Source organism: Ascidiella aspersa, chromosome 4, assembly GCF_963924565.1.
Source record: "Ascidiella aspersa chromosome 4, kaAscAspe10.2, whole genome shotgun sequence".
Lineage (NCBI taxonomy): Eukaryota > Metazoa > Chordata > Ascidiacea > Phlebobranchia > Ascidiidae > Ascidiella > Ascidiella aspersa.
This window is the reverse complement of record NC_139450.1, coordinates 6,712,977-6,732,004: the sequence shown is the minus strand read 5'-3', so window position 1 is coordinate 6,732,004 and position 19,028 is coordinate 6,712,977. Positions and strand designations below refer to the sequence as shown.

Sequence of the window (19,028 nt, the reverse complement as noted above, 5' to 3'; positions counted from 1 at the left end):
AATATACATTTTAGGACAGAAATCGGCAACCTTTACCAAGTCGCGGACCAAACCAAACTCAGCAAGTTCTCGGCGTTTTAAATTTCCACTTGTTATAAAAACCTTTAAGCACTTTAATATAATAACTCTTATTGAGTGATATGCTTTGATTGTTTGGTTTAAATTGACAAACTCTTTGATAATAAGGAGACGTGACGTATCTGTAAACCAAAATGCGACAACGCAAGGTCGTCAAACACCCTGCTTTGTCCAGCCTAACTTAATGCGCCTAGCAGTTACCAAAACTTTTCATTTAAAAAGATGAACGACCCTTGACCACACGAAAAATATATTTCCGCAAACATAAAGATTCGCGTAAAGCGTTTTATATTAGCTTCTTTATATTGTTAAAGTTCGTTAAAAACTACATCCCGGTAACCTGGTTAAGCATTTTATGTTGGCAAAAATTGTAATATTAGTATAGACATTAATGCTCATTACATACCGCGTTTAGGCTACCAAAATAAAGTTATTTATCTTATTGAAGTTTTGCATACTTTAGTTTTAAGAGAACAACGTGTTTGCGCTTTGGTTACAGAAAACGGGCTAAAAAGTGTTTTTAAAAAAACACATAATAGGAAGTAAACCCAGATTCCGGCTCAGCAGATGAGTTTGGTGTGGTAATGGCCATAATAACAGCGTTGGATTGCGAGCGCTCTTTCCCATAGCCTGGATTGAACAAAGGTCTCACAATTTTTTACGCGTCTTGGTGTATATATTTCGCTTGACAATTCTAGTCGCGCTCAAACTAAGACGGCTCTTCATGAAAACAATTAAAGAGCTTACCAATATAGGCCGCTTTTAAAGTATATTAAGGCTTTCGCGACCAAAACTTAACGGTCCCGTGACCCAAATTTGGGTCGCGACCCCGTATTTTCGGACCCCTGCTGTCAACAACACAGCGCTGTTAACCAAAAGCATGGAAAATTTTAAAATATTTTATTTAAGAGCGCCAAAATAAGAATGAACGGAATAAAATAATTAATATAGTAATAATAATATTACTTTTTTGACCCACCCAAACCCAAACGCTAACTCGCACACTAACTCAAATTATGTTATCAATATAAGTCCACGGACGGAAATGTGGACCAGCTCCAACAATTGCCTTGGAAAAATAACTTGGATATCGCACGTTTTTATTTTGTAATTTTTTCTGTTGCTCTTTACGTTGAAAAATCAAAGAGCGCCCTTTTTTTGAATTTCCTGTTATGAGGTAACTGACGTCGATCAAATTGACTTAAAATAGTTTGAGGCTAAAAAATGACTTGCCCTAAAAAGTTTTAACAAAGTCGTTGCTTTAACTTCCGATATAAGTAGGCCTAAATGTAAACAACTGACTTGGGCTGTTGCCTGGTCAATTTTTATTTTGTTAATTATTTGTATTTTTGTGTAGTATAAAACTTGATGTTGCTGGGTGTCTTCGTGAAATTAAAGAAAACGTGGACCAGCTCCAACAATTGCCCTGGAAAAATAACTTGGATATCGCACGTTTTTATTTTGCAATTTTTTCTGTTGCTCTTTACGTTGAAAAATCAAAGAGCGCCCTTTTTTGAATTTCCTGTTATGAGGTAACTGACGTCATCTCTAAATTTCCATGGGTTTCGCTAAAAAATTATTCTACTTTCACCCATGATTTCAACCGAGGATACCCTTATATATATTTTTAAATGCATTTGTCATAAGCCCTTACAAATGTAAATGTTATGCTGCGAAAGCAAAAGATCTCTTCGCAACGATCCGCTCTTTACTGGCAACACGTGTTTTTACTGCGCTGTAAGCTCTTTTATTGAAAGCGAAATATGCTAATTATGTGAATGTACAATAAATCTATAAGCGACCTGACAGTATGCACTTTGAAATGCTATGACAGTTTGTTTAGTTTCGATTTAGTGGAGTTCAGATAGCACGGTGGTCATGTTTCACCTGTTGAAATATACATTGGAGACTCCGACGTGATATGAACACGCAAATAAATCCTTCTGAATAAAATTTTATGCATACTGTCAGGTTGCATAGAAAGTATGAATTAATTTGGTTTGATAGCGCAGTTTCTCGTTTGTAAGTATTTTTAAGCTACGCCGATCAGTTATGATTTGTTGAAACGTTTGTTAGCAAGATTATGCCAGTGTATTGCTTGTTAATTTGATATTTGATTAGATGTAATGCAGAGAAAAATCGTTTGACGCTTTAAATTGTTAGTTACACGCAAGACTGTTATAGTTATTGTTGCGAAATTATGGCCTTTTTTGGAAGATAGCACGGTGGTCATGTTTCACCTGTTGAAATATACAAAAGTAACCTTGTTTGAATACAAGGCCCAAACTAGTATTTTGCTCGTATAGCATTTTATTAGCTCATCAGTCATCACCCTGATTAAGGCCAAAGATAATAAGATTATTGAATCGCATTTCATGATGAATCACGCAAAATGGGCTGAGAAAAAAATGTTAATAAGATTCTTATGCGCAAGATCATAGAAACGTTACCAAAATCTGTGAACTCTTTACTACCGGAAAGTACCATAACGGAAAATCAGTATTCACTAGTATACAATAACAAAAACAATAACAACTAACTCAACAACGAGGTTATATTTGCACATAAAATTGAAACCTGATTATCAATATCATTGGTAAATCTGTAGCTTGGTTATGACGATCTTATTATTTTCTTAGTTTTGACCTTTGAACTTTACTCTTAAACGTCATATATTTTCGGCGCGCAATTTTGTTTAGTTCCTTTTTCATGTAAAGTGCATTCAAAACTCGACGTTGTGTTTATTACAAGTTGGTACTGTATTAATCACGGCGGTACAGGCCGTAACGCTCGTAGATATTCAAATCTTCTTGTAATTTTTCGTTTAGAAAATATCACACGGTGAACTTTGGAGCTGCCAACTACCTGTACCACTTTGTATACATCAAACATGGCCACAAATTGTAAACGGTATGTAAAAAGAAATTTTAGCCAACCGTTTACCAACGAATTTAGTTAAGTAAACTTTATAAAAGAATAAGCTGTATTGGCTAGTATTTTATTTTGTCTTTTGCTCTTGCTCACATTTTTTTTCAAAATTAAAATTTATTTCAAGGTATTTAACATGCCACTGTGGAAAGTATGGCAAAGTGCAACCGCGAGTGTTTTTCAAGCTTTTAAAAGTGCACCCTGAAAAAAATCCAAACTGCACCTCAAATAAGTAAAAGGCTTGTTGGCATACATTTACATGAATGTACCGGTATGCAATACAAAGTTCATCAGAAAATCATTAAGAGTGCCCGGAAATTTGAAAGTGCACCCAAGATGCACTATTTTGGCCTCTGTTGCACCCGGTTACCAGGATTTTTTCAGCCGTGGACCGGCGAGATCTCTTCCAGATTTGCCATACTTTCCATACTGGTTAATGTGTGCACCACTGTGAAAAGTATAGCAAATACGCCTGCAAACTTTCCACCATACCCAATGTCAATTCCTAAATAATAAAATTTGTACCCCAAGTGTTCAATATCTCAAACAAGCAGAGTGCACTATTTAAACTTAAGTGCACTGGTCACCCCAATTTTTCAGTTGTGCTCCGGCAAGACATAATAAGCTCTGCTATACTTTTCACAAGGGCCTATGCAGGACTAGTTAAAATTATGTATCTCAAGATATGACATTCAAAGTTAAACAACACTTTCAATAAAGTTGCATTAAACCACCGAACCTAGTCCTTCCTTTTACATTTTTGCAACAATTTGCTAACATCAAGCTTCGGTCTACTTTACATAATTTTTTAACATTCCTTTTACACAAAAACATTATTTTTCAAACCTATCAACATTTTTGCTATGTAAAATCGAAAAAAATATAATTCTGACAAGTGCCATGTAATGCAAACCGAATATTTGAAAAAGAAGATATCTCCTCGCCCTAATGCACGTTAGTGACGACAATGACTTCGAATGGTAGCAAAACAGTATAGACTTTCTTGTCTCAGTCAAAATCAGTCACTATAGGTTCTAGTTTATAAAAGAGAAATATATTTCGCCAATCATGGCATCATCAGTCTCTAAAAAACGAATACAAAATAATGGTAACACGTAAACCAGGTGGTAGAATTAAAAAATAATAGGAAAATAATCATAAAACCTAGAGCAACAAACTACGCGACCAGGTTAAAAATATAAAAATATAGAAGATAAAAGTTATAGGTATAGGGCTAAAATATTTTTAGTTGCAATGGGCCTCTACCGTTTGCCTTATCGTCTTTGTTGTCACCTCTTGCCACCCCCTTTTTCCCTTTTTCTTTTCTTTTCGCTTTACCAACACAGCTGGTTGTTGTTTTTCCCTAGACTTGGGTAACAGGATGGTCCGGTTTTCTATAGCCCTATACCTATAACTTTTATCTTCTATATTTTTATATTTTTAACCTGGTCGCGTAGTTTGTTGCTCTAGGTTTTATGAATATTTTCCTATTATTTTTTAATTCTACCACCTGGTTTACGTGTTACCATTATTTTGTATTCGTGTTTTAGAGACTGATGATGCCGTGATTGGCGAAATATATTTCTCTTTTATAAACTAGAACCTATAGTGACTGATTTTGACTGAGACAAGAAAGTCCATACTGTTAAGTGCCATGTAATAAACAACACACCAAACTACGAAATTTTTCTATAAATTTTACGTTTTTTTACATGCATATCATTAGGTGGTGAGGGACAATGTAATTTGCCTAATCATTAAAAAAGTGGATTTAATGATTTTAATGAAGCAAAACCAAAGTTATTTTATAGCGATGTCAATAACTAAGTTATAAATTGCTTTGTTAATGTGGTGTTTTTTATTTATATTGTATTACATTTCATGAGTCACTTGATTTATCAATATCTGTGCACAAGGAAAAAAAAGAACTGAAGATTTTTAAATAATAATTGTGGTTTTTATTACTCTTATATTAGATTCAAATTTCCACTTGATTTGGCATTCAACTTACACCCCACATTTCACCATTAAGTTTCACAAATTACTCTGGCTTAAATTTTGGCAAATAGTTTGCTATTTAAAGTTCTAAACTTTTAAACAGTTTTTTTTTTATACTAAATAACCATGCCCTGTTTTACATTTTAAATCTTTAATTTGGTTCTGTTGATCAAATTGACTTAAAATAGTTTGAGGCTAAAAAATGACTTGCCCTAAAAAGTTTTAACAAAGTCGTTGCTTTAACTTCCGATATAAGTAAATGTAAACAACTGACTTGGGCTGTTGCCTGGTCAATTTTTATTTTGTTAATTATTTTTATTTTTGTGTAGTATAAAACTTGATGTTGCTGGGTGTCTTCGTGAAATTAAAGAAAAACATATTTCATTAATGAAATGGAAGGAATATCTTCGCAAAGTTGGATTTTCTGACAATGAAATTTATACCAATAAGTTGAATTACAATGCACTCTCAAAAAAATTGATCCCAATTTTAGGTAAGATATCGTGTTTATTTTTGGTGTCAAGTTATGGTATTTGGATCATGGTATGAGCATTTTCAAGGCATAGTTTGTTATTTTTTTAGTATAGTCTTACAAGTCATTTTCTCCAGTCATGCTATACTTCAGTGGAAGTTTGAACTGATTCACAGTGTTGTAAACAAGTCATTTTGAAAGAATTATGTCCAATTCAAATCTTTTGCTAAAATAACTTTTGCCCCATCCAAGTCATCAGTTGCCCAAGTCAAGTCGCATACTAGTCTATTTTAGAGCAAGTTTACTTCAAGTCAAGTTATTGACATAAAAATAAAATGTGAAACTAATAAATTTGGTAAAACTGTCAAATAACTTAACCAAAAGTTCCAAAAAATAGACAATTGTTTAATATGCAGAAATGAACATAAATAACCCAGCTATAATAAAAAAAATTTAATAAAAACACTTTATTTTAACCCAAGTTAGTTGACATTGACTTGAGTCCAAGTCAAGTCATTTTGTATAAAGCATTGAAGTCAAAGTCGTTTGGATCAAAAGACTGAAGTTAAGTCTAGTAATTTGAAAACAGTGACTTAAGTGCACCTAAATCAAATCATTGACTTAAATCACTGCAACACTGTTGATCAACTCAGCCCTTCGAAAGTTTTTACTAGGAACAATAAAAATTTAACTCAGTGCTTTTCAACCTTTAAAAAAACGTACGCAGTTTGTTTTTTCGGAAAATTTTCATCCGCACGAACAAGTTTTCCCTATTTGTGAAATAACAATGAAAAGATTTGTGTATTTAAAGTGTAAGCCTTTACCGGTATAAAATATATGGCTGTAAAGAACCACTGAGAGACTATTACTTTACCTGTAACGCATAAGTTGGCGCACCAGTTTATTTGATTACTATGGCACATAACTAAAAATAATAATATGTGCCATTTTCATCTGCACGACATTTGTTATCTGCATTTCAATTTTTTCATCCACACAAGTGCGTACCATTTCATAAGTTGAAAAGCACTGATTTAACTAAAGCTACACTAATAGATTAATGAAAAAGTAAACAGTAATAAATCCGAGAAAATGCAACATTTTTTGTATCAAGGTGATCAAGAAACAGGTCTTTTATATAAAGTAAAAGATGAAGTGTGTAGACGAAAAAAGAATAAAACTATTGATACACATCTTAAAGGAACTTTATTTGGAAAATGTAGGTATTGTTTTATGGATAGTAAAAATACCAATCATATAATGACAAACCACACATGAGTTGATTATTATAACACTACTTTCATGTAACACCTTAAGGACAAACATGTTTAGGTACAAAGGTGCAATTAGTGGAAAATACGACAGTATTATCTTAAAAGTTATGTTTTACGTCTACTTATTCTATACTTCCTTATTATAATTCTGTAACTTGGAAATTTCTAGCTTCTTTGTTATTAGTTGATCAAGTAAAACATTATCCTTAATTTTGGCATAACCAAACATTTCTTATTGGTTATAGATCTCTATACTTTTTTGTATAATATCTGACCTTTTGTACATAACTTGCTACTTTAGCAGATCTCTGTAAATTTTTTACTATTTTTGTACGTCTTGATTTAAATTGTGGTACCACAAATGGATTTATTTTTTGAAAAGAAACATACATGTTGTTAAGTATATTAAATTAGGAGATATTATCATGGCCTTCTAAATATCAGTAATATATATATTTTCTTACCCCTGCCACTTGAAAACCTTTTGGGGTCCATGCAACATTTTTTATGGACTAAGATCACAAACTAATTAATTTATTAATTATTATCCATGTAAATTCAAATATGTGGTTTATGAAATCAAATATCCCCCATGTGATGTTCCATGATTTACCAACATATACCTATTAGTTAATTAATAAAAATCGATGAACAAAACTACAACATGAGGAAATGAGCAAGATAAAACTCCTCTTAGTGACATAATTGAGATTTGTTCACATCGAATCACATTAAAAATGTTTCGTGTGAAGTTTTGGGAAACATGTGGTTACTGCAGTCATTGAAACAAGAAATCAGTGGTCGTTTCACTAACCTTGTGTTATTTACAAACAAAATCAATAAAAAAGTTATTTAGGGAGAAGCCGTTCCTGGTTTCTTTATGAACTAATGGAAAATTACGATGAGATGGTGTGGGTTGATGATGTTCTTCCTGAACTTGGACTAAGTAGTGAATGGATGACAATTAAGCATGATTTTGAACGTGACTTTAGAGAGCAACAGTATGAATGTCTTTGCAGATGGATGAATGCAAGCGGTATAGGTAATATTGTCAATGTTTTTTTGTTTGTTTTTTTCACTTAAAAAAAAAGTTCTTACCTCTTGTTTTTACTATTAGATTCAATTTATTCAGCCTACACAAAGTTGAAGGAATTAAATATCAATCTTCTACCTGATTATGAAGAAGGTAATATTGATGTTTTATAACTTTTTCACATCTTTGTTTTATGGATTTTACCTTTTCATTTGGATGTCAACATTTTACAAAAACAATTATTTTGAAAACTACAGATCTGTTTTTCTACTATTTATATTTTTGGAGGCAACTTTTATTAATATATATTTGCTTTCAAACTTTCAAAGTGAGCATAAAAGTTTAAAATGTGACAATCAAATTATTAAGACAACAACCTTATACTAGCAATATTTAATAAATGCAGTTTTACTTTGCTTTTAGTTCTTTGAATCTTAATATGTTTGTCATTTGTGCCTTGAGGCAGGAATCAATAGAATTCTATTTTTTTTAATTTTTCAACTTCAAAATTATGATAAATCTCTCACTAATCTTATTTCATTAAGGCATTCCATCTTATAAAAATTTGCTAATATAGTTTTCAATATGGATATGAAAGATACACACGCAAATGGGTAACAATTATGGCTTGTGTATCATAGTATTTGGTTACTCCGATAAGGTGTCCCCCGCAATATAGATTAGTTAATAATATTAACTAAATCATGATAAGAATGTTTTTTAAATTTGACATTCTTTTTAAATTATATCAGTAATATTAGACATTAAGTGATTAGCTTGTATGGGAAAATGTAGTTTTATGTTGTAGCTTTTGTTTTTAGATGTTATACAGCTAAAGATTTAGGTTAATTTGTTTAAAAAACTTATTTCTAACGTTTTAGCTCATTTACAAGATGAATGTAAGGAATCATGGTTCCGGTTTGATGTGGTGTCAACAGAAGATGGCCAAGATGTTTTGGGTATGAGTATTGGGTAATATATGAATCATGATAAAAATCATACGTCTTCTATTTATTAAAATAAGTTACTTAAGGTTTGTTGAGTCAACCCAGGGGTGGGTAATTATTTTTATGGGAGGCCACTTGAGAAACATAAATATCATGCTCCATGGCGAGCCAGGGTAAAAGTAGGATCTCAGATACACATAGCATATGCTGGCCAAAAATACACCCGATTCCAACTCTGGTCAAATATGCGATTTTGTTGATTCCCGAGTCCTGCCTTGACTTAAACGGCTTGTATTCTACCAATTTACATAACTAAAATAATGTTGATATTTAGCAATCCACTTGTAGGAGTGTCGTATAATTCATGCACTTACAATACATGGATTGGGAAATATTCCACCATATGCGATTTGACCTTTACAGTTTCCGGTTGGCGGCCATATCAGTTTTAAAATTTGGTACTGTGCATGTCGGACTTGCGGGTTTACTCGAGTCCCGACTCCAATTCCACAGCCCTGCTTTAAAATAAGTAAGTTGTCAAATTTGTGGATACCAAAAAAGTCTTTTAAGGAAAATAAGCTTAAGGTCGCCGCTGTGATCAATTATTATCAACATCAATTTATTTTTTTCAATATGGCATTATTTGCTTTTACAAAAGAAGATACTTGATAAGTAGAGTTGTCATTAGCTTGCATGTAACAATATAAAACACAACAATATAAAAAACACCTGCTTATCTTTCATGAACCAAACAGCATAATAAGGTTTAAGCTTTTGGTTAAAATTTTGGATGATGTATTCTTTTACAATGTTTTTAAACTTTTCAGCCTATATCTAACAAAATTTTATGGTTAATAATAATTGAACAATGTTGCACTAAGCATTGTATTACAGCACTGCAGTATTGCAGGATGCTAGAGAACTATCCTGTTCTGTCTCCATGCCTGTTCGATGTATTTTACCACTAAGAACTTTTACCTTTGTTGCTTACAGATGTCAAAGCAAAAATAACTAAATTTCAACAAGAAAATCGTGGTAATGATGTTGTTTTGCTTAGACAATTGGTTGATGAAAATACAATCCCAGTTGTCCATCCCAAAATATATGACATGCACGACTTTTACACATATGGTCAAAGAATTAATGATGAGTATTCCCCTACTAAAAGAAACAGTGTGCTTTTGGAAAAAACACCTTTGTTGACATTTGATGAGATTTCACTGTGTCATGATGATTTTCATTTTCTTGCCATTATTGGTTCTCCTGGTTGTGGCAAGACTACCATATCCAAACGACTGGCACAGAAGTTTGACTCACTGTTTTGCTTACATTTAAGATTTAAGGATATGGGATACGACACTAAATTAACCCTGCAACAGTTATTGATAGATTATCCATTTCCTAATTTGAATAAAAGTGAATGCAGCACCATCTTTGATTGGATGGTTCAAAATCCATGCCAATGTGTAATTATTATAGATGGCTATGACCAAGCAACTTGGAAATTAGAATGTCCTCCCATGTATGATTATAAAACACCAATGCATGTTAAATTTCTCGTTGCAAGTCTTTGCAACAAGAGATTTTTGCGAAATTGTTTTATTATCATCACTGCCAGGCCATTTGCTATTAATGATATTCCTCAAGAATTACGACCTGAAAAAGTGTTCTTTCTGACTGAGCTTGATAAATGTGACATGGTGCTTTTGTTTGATCATCTCACTCCAAAGGGAATAAACATTCCACAGAGGTTGACAGAAAATGCTCCACTATTGCTTGACCTTTGCGGAAATGTTCTCATGCTTCAGTTTACTGTCATTGCTGCATTAGGTCAAAGGCCTGTCAGTGATAAAAGAATGGCATCCATGACTGATATGTTTTCAGTTCTGTTAAGATATCTTCAGCGTTCGGCTCATTGCTGTAGTAATCTTGAGATCAGAAAACTTTGTAAGCTTGCTTTTAATGCCACTGACAAAGGTACTGTGGTTATTCATGATTCTGATTTGGAGAATGTTGAGCTAGATAGTGAGGAAGTTCAAGATCTTACTATTGCCATGACTTCTGGCGATTTCAGCGATCTAAATCTGTTTGAAGGAAAAGAAACAAAGTTCTTTTCCCATCAAGCTTGGCAGGAATTTCTTTCGGCTTTATATCTCATTCATGCTCCTGAAGAAATATTCATCAATAAAATACCGGAAGTTGTCGATGAGGATAAATGGATAATGGTTAGAAAATTTATTTGCGGACTCTTGCTTGGAAAGAACTCTTCTTTCAAGATCCCCACAAGTATGTTTTGTAGAGTTCAGGAATCACATGTAAAACTACTTTATATATATATATCTTAATTCTTAGTTTGGTTCTATTTTTATGTTCTGTGAGTTTTAAATCTAGAAGGTTAAATATTTGTTTGTTTCTGCAAATTCAATTTTGGTTTTTGGAAATTTTGGAAAAAGAACACATATATATAGCAAAAAAATCATTAAAAGCCATTTACTTAAATATGACAATGTGTACAGACCATCTAAAAATATTTGCAAAGCAAACTTGACAATATTTGCCATTTAAAAAAAAAATCTAACCATTCAAAATGTTTTCATTACTAAAAACGATAAAAAGCATGTAATCAATAACTAAATCAGCAAAAACTAAGATGATTTAACCACCAACTGTGTAAATATTTGTGCGAGGGGCATTTGGCATCAAATATTTCTTAAATATAAATAACACTTGTATTTTAAGCATTTTAAGTAATCTGTTTGAATTTAAACTTACTGGACTATGGATGGTTTTGTACTGTCTGTTTTGACAAAAGTTTATTTTGTGTCACCTTGAACTTTAGTATTGAGATGTTAATACCAAATTTAGGCAGTGTTTTGTATTATCTAAACTTGGTAATGTACACAACAACTTAGATTTGTTATATTTTGACACAGCTTTACTTTTTTCCTTTGCAGGGCAAATTCAAAATTCTGTTCCTACTGTTGATTCTTTTTTGTTAGTTTTGTTTATCGTAATAGGTTTAGGTCATACTGTAGATTGTCATGAATATTTACCCTAAAAAAATATATTAAAAACTGTTTGTTACATGTTTAAGTGCTGATTTGCAATTAGCCCCCTTAAAATTTTAAAATTTACTAAATCTTTGTTAATTTTTTGCTGCTCTTTACCCTGTTTATCAGCTAAATTCTCTGTAATTTATTAGATTAGCTGGGAGAATTTGTTTCCAAAAAAGTATTGTCATAGTGGTTTCGGCTTGTCACTTGGAATTAACTAAATAACACAACAAAACTAATTTGTGTTACACCGGTCATTAGCAAAACACCAGAAAATGCTCTTATCAACATCTAGGATCTAGATTACAAACTAGTACAGTTATTGATAATAAATCAAAGCCAAAAAGCTTGAGTAGTTCAATATCATCTTGATTAGGACATTTCAATACAAACTTGATCATCTTCAGTTAATGTGACTGAGGATTGAATTGAAACATCACTAATATAACGTAGGCCCAATTGTTTTCATTGTGAGTTTCTAATAGGGTGTGGAACATTGAACAGGTACAGCATATTGATAAGGTGTCAACTTTCAAATCGAGACTCTAGTCTTGGATAGATAACGACTCAAGTAGCCGCAATCTAAACACATCCGAAGCCCCTATGACCACTTTGGGTTTGCAAAAAACTTGAGCAATGAGCATGTTTGGATTGCGGCTACTCAAGTCAGTATCTATTCAACACTGGATTTTATAAGTGATGCTTTGATTCACTTCTTAGTAACATTTACTGAAGATGACACAAGTTCGTATTGAAACGTCTTAATTTAGATGATGTCAATCTACTCATAATTTATTATTAAGCTACATTGCAGATAACACTATTAAATGTACATTTTAGAAAAGAAAAATTTTCGAAGTTTGTTGCTGAAACGATTCCAAAAACTTGCTAATGGTAAGACATTTTTTACACAGGTTTTGGGTCATTCCATCCTTAATTTAAAGTTTTCAGAAATTTGTCCACCCATGTTTTCAGATTTTCTTTAAATTTTAGGTAATTGAAGATCTTAATAAAAAAATAAGAATGCAAAAAATTTGAGCGTTCTGTGATAAGCGGTTTCAAAGATATGACATTTTGAAATATTTTACCACTAGGTGGAAATGGGTATTTTTTGGTTTCGCTTGAGCGCTTTTAGCTCTGTTGTGGCTTGATTTTGCAGTAGAAGCCTGCAGTAAAATGCTATTCCACCATTTATGAGGATGCTTATTTCAAAAATGATAATAAAAACAATATGTGGTAAATTCTTCTACATGTAATTTACATATAAAGTTTTCTGACTTCCGAAGACTTTTCCGAAGCTCTCTGCAATGTTTTTTCCATTTTTATGCTGGAAAAATAATCTTGAGACATCATAGTATTTGGAATTTTTAAAGTGATTCTTGGTTATTTGCAATTATTAGTTGGTTATTAAGTTTTAAATTCATGCAAATTGTGGAACAAATTAAATTAGCCGATTGCGAAACATAATAATTAGACACTTCAAAAAATTGAAGAGTTTTTTCAAAATGCCAGGAGTGCGGCTTTAATGTCAAAATGGAAAGTTTTTCGTCACGATTAGCAGTTACTATTTTTTCTTTAAGCTCGTTCATTAAAATATCCAAATCATTTGCTTTAATTGCATTTTCCTCTTGTTGTTTTTTTGACTGTGAAGTTGATACTTGTTCTTCATCTTCTGTTGGTATTGCAAGTGATAAATTTTCTTGGAAGTTCCCGAAGTTCCGGACTACATTAGATACCGTGTTTTGAACATAAGATAGGCGTTGGCGTTTTTTGAGGGAATGTAGTTTAACTGGTGATTTTCCCAATAGCTTTAGTACTTCATTTGACCTTTTTAATAAATTAGATTGGTTAAAAGAGTCCTCTAAACTTTCTGTTGTACTTGAATCTGATGACTTACCAGAAGGATCTTTTTCAACCTGCATATTTTTGAACAACAAGCCCCAGCAATTTCGAAACAATTTGTCTCCTGGTATGCTGTTAATTTCCTGTGATTTAAGGTAGAGTGCCATAGCCAAACTGATGATTCGGCTACCTGAAGGCTTTTTTTTCTTATGTCTTCCATACACATCAGTGCACTTCATCTTTCTAGATAAAAAGTAGTCCCCTAACTGCTTTTTGTGGTGGTTGCAAATTTTGCTATCTCTTCCACAAATTTCTGTGCAAAGTCCAGCTCGCCATAAATAAAAAATTCTTTCCTCATCGCTTATTGTATTGAAATTAGTCATGCCTTGTTTACTAATTCTTGAGTTGCTGTGGCACTCTTTTACTGCCCCTTTTAAAATGCACCCCATCCGTCAGAAATTAGTACAGTTCTAAGCAAAAAGGTCTACGATAATCAGTGCATTCAAAGGATCAAAAAGTCTGACTGTTAGACTTTGAGGTCTTGGACAATGCACTAATTTGCATTAACAAATGTGCATAAGAAGATTAAGTTTAACAATACTTGACCCAACCAAACCCAAACGCTAACCAGCGCCCTAACCCAAATAATTTGCGATAATTTAATAATTATAACGCTTCAGGCCCCAATACCTCAATTTGTGACGTAATAATCTTAAATACAATGGACGAGAAACCATCCGAGTTTGGGCTTTTTTCCCCAGCATTTAAAGAATTATTAAAATAACGCACATTATTTGGGTTAGGATTCGGGTTAGCGTTAGGGTTTAGGTGGGTCAAGTGTTATTAATTCTATCTCATATTTTTTGTTATCTTTTCTGAACTTAATGAATATATTTAATTCATCTTCGCCGGGAGTTTACCTAAAGGTCCAAATCAGTGCATTGCCAGGACCTCAAGGTCTAAAAGTCTAGACTTTTCTGCCATTGGATGCCCTGATTGTCGTAGACCTTTTTGCTTAGAAATGCACTGATTTCTAACGGATCGGGTGTAAAATGCCTATAGTACACGGTTCCATAATTTACAAATCTGTGTAGTTATAAAGCTCAAAAACAGATACTAGCAAGGCTAAATGTACACTTAGAGATCACACAAATTTACTAAATCCTGAAAAAGGCACTGAGAAATTAAATACACTATTGAGCTGTAGGCTAAAAACTACCCGGAGCTCTTAAGATCTTAACATTGGCTGACCATAGAAGTTATAACTCTGATCTAACTGACTGTACGGGCTGACCTATGGCAAGTGTTTATAATATTCAACACTGTGTGTTGCAAAACAATGTGTCAAGATGATGTCACAATGTAAATTGAAATCAAACAGTAAGCATTAAAGTACAGAAAACAATGAAAATCATGCTTTAAATGCTTCATGAAATTCAGCATGAGAACTCTCATTGCAATACTTCTAGAGGGGACTGCTTTAAAGTTTAAGTAAAATCAAAAGGTCATATTTTATGACCTAAAACAGAGAATATGACCTTAAACCTTCTTACATGAAGCTCATAACAATATTTTTTTGATTTTACACCAAAAAAGTATAACTTTTACTGCCTCTAGTTATCAGTTATAACTTTTTAGTATTTTAAATTTTTTATAACTAACACAAATTTAAAACATAAAAACCAATTACTAATTGCAAATAACCAAGAATCACTTTAAAAATTCCAAATACTATGATGTCTCAAGATTATTTTTCCAGCATAAAAATTGAAAAAAAATTGCAGAGAGCTTCGGAAAAGTCTTCGGAAGTCAGAAAACTTTAAATGTAAATTACATGTAGAAGAATTCATCACATATAGTTTTAATCATCATTTTTGAAATTAGCAACCCCATAAATGGTGGAATAGCATTTTACTGCAGGCTTCTACTGCAAAATTAAGCCACAACAGAGCAAAAAGCACTCAAGCGGAACCAAAAAATACCCATTTCCACCTAGTGGTAAAATATTTTAAACTGTCATATCTTCGAAACCGCTTATCACAGAACGCTCAAATTTTTTGCATTCTTATTTTTTGAAAGAGATCTTTAATTGTACTAAGTTTAAAGAAAATCTAAGAACATGGGTTCCGGGCCTTTAAATTAAGGATGGAATGACCCTTTTGTAAGTGTTATTCTTTTGAAAAACAAAATTCTAAATTAAAAATACCCACAATTAATTTTAGTTTTTTATTAACAGTTGCACATTTATGTTCCTAATTGGTTTGTTTTGCACAAATATTGTTATATGTACTGTACCTTGCATTTTTAGTTTGTTACCATGAGCAATTGCTAGAGTTGATGAAAGATCTTTTGGAGTGCGATACAAAGGAAATAAAACTGTTTGCCGCCCATTTTCCTGAAAATGCAGACTTTCGCAACATTGCATTTGGGGCAGTTGATGCCTCTGCCCTTAGTAAAATATTGGAAAATGTTAGTAAACCCCTTGAAGTTCTTTGCCTTCGTAACACCTATCCTAGCATCACAGCTTTGAAAAAAATATGTACTGCATGCAGAAATCTTGAGGTAAGACCTTACATTGGAGTTTCAAACGTTAAAAGTGTTTATGGTTATGTTTAAAAAATAAAACCTATATATTTTCAACCGTGTTATTTGTTTGATACCAAATTAATATAAGCATATCAGTCATAGTTTGCGGGTGTAGCCAATAAAATGTAGCCAACCTGAAAAAAAAATTTGTCTGCAAATGGTAAGGTCATAACTGGCACTAACTAAATTTTTTTTCGCCTAAACAAATTATGACTCAATAACGTTGCCTTTGCATATTTTTTGTAACTTTTTAAAATTAGGTATACTTTTGTTAACACTATTGGTATTTTGTAAGTTTTTAAAATTAGGTATACTTTCGTTAACATTGTTAGTATTTTGTAAGTTTGGCTTGATTTTCGTTTGGCAAGCCAAAATTTATTTATACAGTGCTAACCAGGGTGATAAGAATTGGGACAAAAATGCCATTAAGTTTGAAATGTATTTTATGGGTAAATTTTGGTTAAAAGTTTGTTAAACAATAATTTCTAAATATGACTTTTGGTGATTGAAAGTTAAACCTGTTGCGGAGCACTGTTCTATTCCATTAACACTAAATGGCAGTAAAAGCAAAATATTAAATAATTTGTTAACCTTTGAAGTAATACATCAACTATTCTTCTTTATTTTGTCTTTAGAAATATACGAGACAAGCACTCTCTGTTTACCAGTGTTGCAAACAAGTAATTTTGAAATGACAAGTCCTAGCTGTGATTCATAAATCTACTTAAGTCCAAGTCAAGTCTTTTCAAAAAATAATAAGTCAAGTCCCAGTCCTAATTGATTTATGAAAACACTTCACTTTTACCTATGACATTCATCTAAAACTTAAGTCCAGGTCAAGCCAGTTATTGACAAGTCATTACAACACTGCTGTTAACAGTTTCTTGTTCTTCCTAAAAAACTTAAAAACAACTTACGATTGTAATTAATCAAGTACTTACTGCCCTTCTGTTTCAGATAAAAGAGCTTGATCTGTCATTTAACCTATTTGAAACAGACGCGGTTGATGAGATATGTGAATTTATTCCATTTGTGACTGATAAGCTTTTACTATGTGGTGCATTCAAACGAGAGGACGGTGGAATGTGCCAACCGAATGAACAGGGGCAGGCCAAACTTGCTTCTGTTCGTGATCAAGAAAACAGAGTAATTCACTTTCTTATTTGTAAATTAGCAAGGATCCATTTTTGCAATGTGATAAGTGTAAGAAAAAGAGAGTTTATTAAAGTGGTTTTGATGTTGTCAATTGTCACTAAATACCCATAATTTTTGGTGTGCATGTAGACCAGGGGCGTGCAACTGTTTATCGCAACGGGCTATAATGTGTAGTTATGATGGTGCTGCGGGCCAGACAATCGAACAACATTTACAGTTTTTATTAAAAAACCGTGAAATATTAATATATATTCAAAATACTGCACCCATAATGTAAGATCATGTCACTGAATCATTACCAGCACAACTAGGCAGTTTTACTACAGTGCACGCTATGACGCAATAATGGAGGTTCCGTCAGTGTGACGTACCAACGATTCGTTACAAAAATAACTTAAAAAAGTATTAAAAATGAATGGGCTACTTGACGGAGTCTGTGCGGGCCACGTAAAAAGGTAGCGCGGGCCGTATTTTGCACGCCTCTGATGTAGACAATTTACTATGCTTGATGCAATATTTTTGTGCAACAAAAATAAATATTTTACAGCCTTTATTTAAATATTTGTTTCAGACCCTGAAGATATGGAGGGCAACCAATTGGTTTTTTTAGAAAAGATCCTCGGCATTCCTGCAATATCGCTTGATGGTAATATGTTATCCAAATAATTCTTTTAATCTTACTTTTTAAACTCAATTTGTTTAAGCCTGCTTTGTTTTTACGCCATTTTTTGCGACTTCTACTTTTATACCGGTACCCTTGTAGTTTTATGTAAAACGAATTTTGGTCTTTTTATTCATGCAATTTGAAAAAATCTGGTAAAGTTCTTGATCTGTATTTTTATGCAGTAAATAAATGGTCCTATATTATGCTGCTTTGTTTGTTTTTTAATTTTGTGTTTGTAATAAAAATCGAATGTCATTTTATACGATGATGTTTTTATGGGAAACAGAAATTGTTGGAAAGGTCAATTATTTTCCAGTAACAAGCGATAAGACCTATAGTTCTTGTCTAGCCTTTTTATCTTTAAAAGCAAAATGACGACATGTCCCATCATTAGTTGCTTAACAGTTGAGGGGACATTGTACACAGTCTGCAAAAAACGTATTTCACTAAAATTATAATACTGGCAAGCATAAAAAGTTTATCCGCTTTAAAATATTAAATTAAAGATATTTAAAATTACCTTTTTGTATCGAAGTTTTCTTGTTTTTATACGGGCGCATATTAAATTTTCGGGCCGTTTGTATCACAACTAATTTTTCATATTGAGTCACATCGTTTTTGCATATAAGGAATATTAAAAAACAATTGTTATTTGATTTTTTGAATCTGTTAGGGAAAACTTCATAACTTGGGACAATTTAATTTTCGAGTAGCCTACAGAACATTGGACAACTTTAACCCTAAAACAGAAATAATTTATACTATATATGAAAAAAATCCAGATTTTTCTTTCTATTAACTTATACTTCAAACTAAAACTTGGGAGAATGTCAACAGTGATGGTTATAAAAAAATTTGACACAGTTAAAAAAACACTTTACCTGAAGTATGGGAAAATTTTTGCACTTGTCAAGATTTTCATTCTTATTATTTTTACGACACTAAATTTTCCGAATGAAACTTTTTACGGCACGATTGTAAAATTTAACAAAATTCCC

The 19,028-nt window shown here is 32.4% G+C and overlaps 1 protein-coding gene across 2 annotated transcripts; it reads left to right on the top strand.

Annotated features, from left to right (window-relative positions):
• Window positions 1-2,801: 2,801 nt before the first annotated feature.
• On the top strand, window positions 2,802-18,284 carry LOC146146899 (uncharacterized). Of its 2 annotated transcripts, none has more exons than XM_083386490.1 (11): window positions 2,802-2,988; window positions 5,334-5,497; window positions 6,591-6,695; window positions 7,607-7,792; window positions 7,883-7,936; window positions 8,665-8,742; window positions 9,724-11,016; window positions 12,624-12,677; window positions 15,934-16,187; window positions 17,169-17,357; window positions 17,938-18,284. In XM_083386490.1, exons 1-11 carry the CDS (start codon window positions 2,969-2,971, stop codon window positions 17,974-17,976), a joined length of 2,436 nt encoding a protein of 811 aa, XP_083242616.1. In that variant the 5' UTR covers window positions 2,802-2,968; the 3' UTR covers window positions 17,977-18,284. The 2 variants fall into 2 exon arrangements, with proteins under 2 accessions (XP_083242616.1, XP_083242614.1); XM_083386488.1 differs by having other exon boundaries at window positions 7,868-7,936.
• Window positions 18,285-19,028: the final 744 nt, after the last annotated feature.

What these genes read in the sequence shown, in the direction of transcription:
- LOC146146899 (XM_083386488.1), top strand. Translation starts at nt 2,969, where the DNA reads ATGGCCACAAATTGTAAACG. An exon ending in ATGGCCACAAATTGTAAACG is followed by an intron (nt 2,989 to 5,333) that starts GTATGTAAAAAG and finishes ATTTTTGTGTAG; the next exon opens with TATAAAACTTGATGTTGCTG. An exon ending in TTCGTGATCAAGAAAACAGA is followed by an intron (nt 17,358 to 17,937) that starts GTAATTCACTTT and finishes TATTTGTTTCAG; the next exon opens with ACCCTGAAGATATGGAGGGC.